Here is a 7,901-nt window from a genome sequence, read left to right on the forward strand (position 1 = left end):
ACCCATTAATACACTGATGACACAACCTACCATACACAGTGGCACCTGCCCATGTGCACAGAATAAACAAGACAGGAGAAGATCCTGGCAACAAGTCAAAATAAAATATAAAAACATTTTGCATGGTTGGTGAGTGCCTCAAAAGTTTGCAAATAGTGTAGAAATTACTGAAAGCTTCGTGGCGGTGCCATCAAAAACGCTCCTGGATACTTCCGGATAAGTTAACCGTCATGTCTTGATGATGTCATAAAGATGCGCGGTTTTGTGAAATAAACATGGACGCTTACAGCGCCAATGACTAATACAAGTACTACGTGTTTCACTTGGACAATTACATGTTAGTGGACACACACAAATACTACAGCCCCCATCTCGATTACAATTGTTCACTCCTCAGTGCGCAGTTTCGCCCACCAGCGGACCCCCTCCTCCCCCCTAACCCCGGCTGGTCCACCGTAACTTTTGACGTGCTTATTAACTGACGGACCTTCTTGCGGTCCGATGAAGGTTATTAATAGTATATTAAGTTGACGCTTTGTTGCGTAAAATAAAGACCAAACGATCTCCTGTCATTCGCGTAAGAAAACAAACTCACGTATCTGCAGCTCAATCCACGAAGGAACAACGTCACGCCACTCCCCGTAACTTTTGACGTGCTTATTAACCTACGACCTTCTTGCGGTCCGCGAAAAGGTTATTAATAGTATCACTCGCGTAAGAAAATAAACTCACGTGCCTGCAGCTTAATGACAACACCGAAGGAACAACGTCACACCCACGGTTTAAGTCTCCAGCGGGGAGTAGCCTCGTTAGCAGTATAGCTAGCTAGCACTCTAGTACTTATGGCTCTCACATGTCTCAAATATCTTACGGTCCAGCCTCCACATTACTTACGGTCTGCTCATCCCGGGTCTCCGTCCCAACTCACGACACGCACGTCCATACGTACCGTTATCTAACCACGGTTAAACCTGCACGTCCCTGAGCTACGTCTTTATGGGCATCGATCAACAGCTGGTCGCTAATTAGCTCACGGCGAAGAGAGTGAAGAGATTTAGACAAAATCCACACCTCAAACAAATGCTTCTAGGAGCAAAACTATATGGGGTAGCCAAAAAATTATGACATTTTGAGAGACCCAAGACCCTACCAAACGCATGAGTGTAGTTTTTATGTCTCTATGTGTTTTAAAACGGCTCAAACAGCCGTTTACAAAAAGTGTACCGGCTGTGTTTTTTTTTTTTTAAATGTCGCCAGATTTGTATGGAAGCTTATGGGGCTCGGGGCAGACTTTGTCTCACAATCAGGCTCCTCACGCAAAAAGTAAATAACTCTGAGATTCCAAACTTATACGAGTCCAACCAGCACAAGCACGGCTAATGTTTTCTTTTTAAATTAAGGCTGAAAAGTGAATATTGTGGCCGTAAAGATAAAAGTGCCTCTTTTTTTTTTACTGAATCCTGACACGGCGCTCACTCTAAATCGCGGGACAATCCGGAAAACTCCACTCTAAATTCTAAAGAAACCCCAAAACTACTGAAACATAATTAGTGATTATGAAAAAACTATAATAGATATCAACAAGCTGTTTTTTTAATGAAATTGTTAAGACTTGTGGCAACATTTTAAAGTTTAAATGGTGTCTCTAGCTGAAAGATTGGAAAAGCTGAAAAAGTTGAAAGTTGAAGAAGTTTTGAAAGGATTTGAAAATTTAATCCATTAGGAAACCATGTTAAAAAGGTTGAAGATATTAATTTATATTAATTCAATTATAAGAGCTAAAAAGCTGAAAAGTCATAGCACCCCTCCCCTGAATGAGCTGAACATTTTAATATTTGAATGGTCTTAATAGCTGAAAGTGTGAAGGAGTTGAAAGGTGCGGCGGAAGAAATAGAAGAATAATAATATGAAGAAGATGAATAAGGCGGAATAAAGATTAGAAGAACAATACTTGGAATGCTTGAAGCATTCCAACTAATAATATGGCGGAATAAAGAAAAGAAGAACAATACTTGGAATGCTTGAAGCATTCCAACTAATTATTTGTTTTGAGAATGCCAAAAGATAAAAAAGAAGAGACCAAACTGCCAAAATGAATATGAAGTCAGGTTTATTGCAGACGTTTTGATGTTACACAATCTGGTTTTCCCAATCAGGCCAATCCAAGTTTCTTTTATCATTTAAGAGTGGAAATTAAAGTTTTTTTCTCTGAGAACAGGAGAAGGAAAACTACTTCCCACAGAAAGATATGAGATGGTTGTATATGGCTTCTTATGATGGGGATATCAAAATGCACAACAAAAAGAGACAGAAGAGACTTTCCAAGAAAGAGGGGTTATGCCATATGTTCATAAATGTAAAAACGTCACTATCCGGACCTCCTTCTGTGCAAATCTAAGAACTGCCGTTAGCATTTTGAGTGCCTTTTCAGGATTCTCTGTCATGGCACTACAAGTATCCTCTTGTCTGCATGACAGCATATCCAGCAACCAAAAGAAAGTTGGGCTGACCGATCTAACAAAGACAGGGCTGACTTCAATTTCTGCTGCTCGGTTTTTGGTAAACTAATTACTCTGCCTTGAACTCTCTGCAAGTAAGTGGTGCCAGAGGGTGGAGCAACAAAGTTACATGGATCTACCTGCTTGCCAATGGTCAAATGTGTCTGTTTCTGAGACTGCCGTGTGTCCAGGGAGTGAGGTGTCAGGGATATTTGCAGGCTTTTATGATTGGTTGTCAGGGAGAGGGGGGGTGGAACATGAGGAGGAGAACTAAATAAGGGCAGAAGAGGAGGAATGAAGAGAGAGAGACTGCTGTTTTTAGTAACGACGTGTTGACGTGCTAGAGCTGCTCATTTTCGATATGATGCCGACTCCACCACCGCCGCCGCTCTTGCTAAAGCCGCCGACTCCACCACCGCCGCCGCTCTTGCTAAAGCTGCCGCCACCGCTCATACTGCTGCCGCCACCGTAGCTGCCGCCACCGCTCATACTGCTGCCGCCACCAAAGCTTCCGCCGCCGAAGCCGCTGCCATAGCCGCCTCCGCCGCCACCGCTGCCATAGCCGCCTCCGCCGCCGCTGCCATAGCCGCCGCCATAGCCGCCGCCGCCTCCACCGCCAGAACCTGATAAGAAAAGCACATTATCAGATGAGATTCCATTTTAAGAATTTTAGTTTCAATTAATAACCCTATCAACCAAGCTAACAGCTTTCTCATTTCTACTTTAACAGTAGAAATATGCTGGCTCAGAAATGAAGTGAATTGTACACATATATGTTGATACATACTGGAGCTCTGTATGTGGATTGTTGCAGATCCACCGCCAGAGGTGATTCTGCAGAGGGAAACACAAAGGATTTATTTGAGCTGCTAATGTTTTTGTCTGCCCAACGTTATGCAATGAAGTGTTTTATGGTTTCAAAAGACTTAAAGTCAGCTAAGCCTTTACCTGTCCTCCTCTCCCTCCAGCAGTTTCCTGTATGTGGCGATCTCAATGTCCAGAGCCAGCTTGATGTTCATCAGGTCCTGGTACTCGCGGACCTGGCGGGTCATGTCCTGCTTGGCTCTCTGCAGGGCTTCTTCCAGATCCCTGATGCGGGCCTTGGCGTCCTTTACTGCCAGCTCACCGCGCTCCTCGGCCTCAGCAATCTGGGCCTCCAGGTTGGAGCGCTGTCAGTTGTAAAAGTTAGCAGAAGCTTTAGGATTGATATTGATAAAACGCATTCCACATATTTTGCATGTTTTGTTTTTGAACATATAAATGCATGTAACTGTGAGCTAACCTGTCCCTTGACAGACTCAATCTCATTCTGCAGGCGGCTAATCATGCGGTTGAGCTCAGCGATCTCAGTCTTGGAGGTGCGGAGGTCATCTCCGGCTTGCCCTGCATTCAACTCCATCTCCTGGTACTGAAATAAGAATATATATGTCGTTGTTAAAGACTCTTCTCACCGGTTTCATACTGGAGATGTGGTTGTTGACATTACTTCCTCTCTCTACCTACCTTCTGATGATACCACTGTTCGGTCTCTTTACGGTTGGCATTAGCGACGGCCTCATACTGAGCCTTGACTTCAGCCACAATGGAGTCCATGTCCAGGTGGCGGGTGTTGTCCATCTCCACGACGACTGAGGTGTCCTTGATCTGTCCCTGGAGCTCACGCAGTTCCTGCAAAAAAAAATATATGTCATATTAAAAAATGTAATTAGAAGGTCAGAGCTTAAAGGCAGTAAGGTATCTATTATTCTATTCCTAACTAAGTAGGGGTTTCCCTAAAAATAAAAACAAAGAAACCGCCATGATAGGTCTGTTGTGTGCTTAATTTGTCTTACCGCCTCGTAGACAGCTCTGAGGAAGTTAATCTCATCCTGCAAAGAGTCAACCTTAGCTTCCAGCTCAACCTTGTTCATGTAGGCACCATCTACATCCTGCAAGACACGAAAGGACAAGGAACCGGTTGGTATTGGTGATGGGTCAGAGGAAATGGCATTAACTCACTCCACTACAATTAATAACATGGAGGAGTTCAACTCTCACCTTCTTAAGGAGAACAAACTCATTCTCCACGCTGGCACGCTTGTTGATTTCATCTTCATATCTGACAAAAAGACAGTTGAAAATGTTAGCTGATGGAAGGGCATCAGCTGCTGTGGGTTGGTTGTTCCCTTTGCAAGATATTGTGGAGATTATAACTCACTTGTTTTTGAAGTCCTCCACCATGCCCTGCATGTTCCTCAGCTCTCCCTCCAGCTTCATCTTCTCGTTGCCGAGCCCATCCAGCTGCCTGCGCAGGTTGGCGATGTAGGCCTCAAACATGGCGTCAATGTTGGAGCGGGTGGTGGTCTGCTCTTGCAGCAGGCTCCACTTGGTCTCCAGCATCTTGTTCTGCTGCTCCAGAAAGCGGACCTAAAAGGGGGACATTGTTTAATGTTTAGATCCAATTTCAAACGCCATTTGAACTGATTTGACACGTTCACTGTGGGGCGATAAAACATTTCTGTTGTCTTGGTTTTAATTACCTCAGGTAATTCATCGAGCCACACCTGTGCGTGACTTTACCACACAAAAGGTTCCTGCACCAAAGATTAAAGGCAGTAACGTATCTATTCTTATATTCCTAACTAAGAAGGGGTTTTCCTAAAATAAAAGCAAAGAAACCGCCATGATAGGTCTGTAGTGTGCTTAATTTATTTTAATGCCTCGTAGACAGCTCTGAGGAAGTTAATCTCATCCTGCAATAAGTCAATCTTGGCTTCCAGCTCAACCCAACCATCTACAACAGGGGTCCCCAAACTTGTTCCTGTGAGGGCCAGATAACTTTTCCCTTCTCTGGAGGGGGCCGGGGTCAGAAAAAGTGTGACGATTGCAGTGGGAGCCTAAATGTAAACATTTATTGTTTTCCAGAAAGCCACATATAACCAAATAATAACAATCCGGGATCTTCACAGAAAAAAAGTCAGGAAAATAAATAATATCACTTAATGAAATAAATAATAACCAAATAATCTTTTCTGGGATCTTTACAGAAAAAAATGAAATAAATAATAACCGCCACCGCCTCTTGACAGATGAGAGCATTGAACAAACAAATAGTCGTTTGGATCCTTATGGTTGAAATTCACTGATTGTAACGTCAGCTAAATGATATGTAATGTAATGCACCGGAGCTGAAAGCTGCCATATTATAATGTCCCTTGGAGCAAGGGTGCTCCACACTTGATCCACTGTCGAGTCATTCTAGTTGGACTTGCACTTGTTCTAACTAGTTGTAATTCTTATTTTACAAACATCTGACAAGTTCTTGATGAACAAAAGGTAAAATATGTTGCCTTGCAACCGGCTTTGAAAACCCTTGAGAACGAAGAGGACCCATCCCTCCACTTTGGGTGTGTACCTGTAGACCTTTTTTTCAAAGCCCATACCACACCTGAGCCTAGCCACTCCCCTTAATCGCCGCCATGCACCACTCCTTCGCCACTCCTTCGCCTCCAGGATGCATACTTTCACTGAAGGAACTTGCCTGCCTCTCCCCTCAGTAATTAATGCTACGTTCCTGAAGCCTTTGGCTGTCACATCAAAATTTACATTTGTGTGACGACCATTTAACCTTCCACAAACACTCACTACAGGTCGTTTGAATGTTGAATTTGTGTTTCATTCTAAAGCACCAAAGTTCAGTTCATCCGTGTGACCACCAATGTGTCTTGGCATGGGCACACTTTAGGACAAGCCAACGGAGAACCAAAAGACAAGTTCTAAAGTCATCCCTCATCATTGAAATAAAAAGTTCATGGAAAGACATTTGTATAATGTAATGGATTGCAAAAATGGGTCCCACCTCCTGCAGCACTGTTGAAAGCTTGTGAGGCCTTGCTGCCATGGCAATAGGCCATAACTTGATCCCTTTCCCCTTATACTCACAGCCACCAGTCACTGGATACAACCTCTCTACTGTTTCCACATGCTCACTTTACACAAAGACAACTGACAAGTGGCTAATACTGGCCAAAGAGAAGTTTAAAGAAGCAACGGTCTGCCATAAACATCAGTGCAGAGGTTAGCTGATGTACAATACTACTATGGGAAGATGAAAGGTTCATGTGCAAGTTTTATATGATTGATTCAATTATCTGAACATCATTCAGGTTTGGAACAGCTACTGTGTAATATTTAATGAGCCAAGGTGGCCCCTAGGAAACTGTCTGTTGTCCGTATACAAGGCAAGTGAATGAACTCTACTCTGTGCAGTGCAACACATATTCAACATTCGATATCTTCTGTTGAACCAAATTGTAATTTGCAAATCTAAAATATATACATTTATAGACATTTCAAGGTCAATTTTAAAGCAGCTTTTCAGCATTCTTTTGAAACGGTGTCATTTGAAGGGCAGCTCACCTTGTCAATGAAGCTGGCGAAGCGGTTGTTTAGAGTCTTGATCTCTTCTTTCTCTTGGGTTCGGACAGTCTGGATGTTGGGGTCGATGGAGATTTGCATAGGGGCCAGCAAGTTTGAATTAACCTGGACGTTTGAGATGGTTCCTCCCATGCCTCCACCACCTCCACCACCACCACCACTGCCAAAACCGTAGCCGATATAGCTGCCTCCACCAAACCCGCCACCGCCGCCGCCACCACTACCAAAACCTCCTCCACTACCAAAACCACTTCCACCTCCGAAACCACCACCTCCACTTCCGAAACCACCACCTCCACCACCTCCAGCACGAAGACTCCCGCCCGACATCCTTTGGGATGATTTGGTTATCATCGATCTTGAGGAGTATGATCGGCCACCGCCAGCTCCAGCACTACCACCACCGCCACCACTACTGCCTCCATAGCCACCAATGCTCATCCTGGAGCCTCCACCACTGGAGATGAAACTTCTCGAAGACATCGCCAAGGCTGTTTTTATTCCCACTGAAAGGGAAGGATTCACAGAGAAAAAGAGGAGCAGAAGGAGAGATTCGGCAGAGCGGTGGAGTACACGAAGAGGAGAGTCAAGTCCCTCTAAGTGTCTTCTTACAGTCCGTGATGGATTTTTATCTACCTTCAACCGTGGAGGAGGTCCTTTTGAGCTCCACCTCCTTTGTGCTCGCCCCTCCACCCTTCTCAAATTATCTGTATCCTGAAAGGGGCCCATGCAGGCAGGTGGATTGGCGTTAGAGCAGCTCAGCCTGTCTAACAGGTAACAGCGCCACCCCTGTAAAACAAACAGGGCCTGACACACCCAGGTGCGTGAAGAGCAATGGCAGCACAGCCGGGGGGAGATTGGGGATGAAGACTTGTTTGCAGGGACATTTTTACTTTTTTGTTTGCTCAAAGTGTGCTCAATGAACCACCATTTTCTCTCTTTCACATTTTGCAAGATCAATAAATATTACTGTCAAATATTTTGTGA

General features: G+C 44.3%; 1 protein-coding gene across 2 annotated transcripts; it reads right to left on the reverse strand.

The window, feature by feature from the left end:
* Positions 1-2,093: 2,093 nt before the first annotated feature.
* krt5 (keratin 5) lies at positions 2,094-7,525 on the reverse strand. 2 transcript variants are annotated; one of them, XM_062563109.1, is made up of 10 exons: positions 6,897-7,525; positions 4,696-4,904; positions 4,536-4,596; positions 4,331-4,426; positions 4,002-4,166; positions 3,781-3,906; positions 3,447-3,667; positions 3,286-3,332; positions 2,966-3,121; positions 2,094-2,905 (listed from the first exon to the last, which is right to left on the reverse strand). In XM_062563109.1, exons 1-10 carry the CDS (start codon positions 7,395-7,397, stop codon positions 2,817-2,819), a joined length of 1,671 nt encoding a protein of 556 aa, XP_062419093.1. In that variant the 5' UTR covers positions 7,398-7,525; the 3' UTR covers positions 2,094-2,816. The 2 variants fall into 2 exon arrangements, with proteins under 2 accessions (XP_062419093.1, XP_037334695.2); XM_037478798.2 differs by having other exon boundaries at positions 2,094-3,121.
* Positions 7,526-7,901: the final 376 nt, after the last annotated feature.

Source organism: Pungitius pungitius, chromosome 1, assembly GCF_949316345.1.
Source record: "Pungitius pungitius chromosome 1, fPunPun2.1, whole genome shotgun sequence".
NCBI lineage: Eukaryota > Metazoa > Chordata > Actinopteri > Perciformes > Gasterosteidae > Pungitius > Pungitius pungitius.

Bases quoted from the DNA above. Each gene is read 5' to 3' on its own strand.
- krt5 (XM_037478798.2), bottom strand. From the start codon at position 7,397: ATGTCTTCGAGAAGTTTCATCTCCAGTGGTGGAGGCTCCAGGATGAGC. The intron at 3,668-3,780 runs GTTAGCTCACAG...TACAACTGACAG, and splicing joins TTGAGTCTGTCAAGGGACAG to CGCTCCAACCTGGAGGCCCA. The intron at 3,333-3,446 runs GTAAAGGCTTAG...TTCCCTCTGCAG, and splicing joins CTGGAGGGAGAGGAGGACAG to AATCACCTCTGGCGGTGGAT.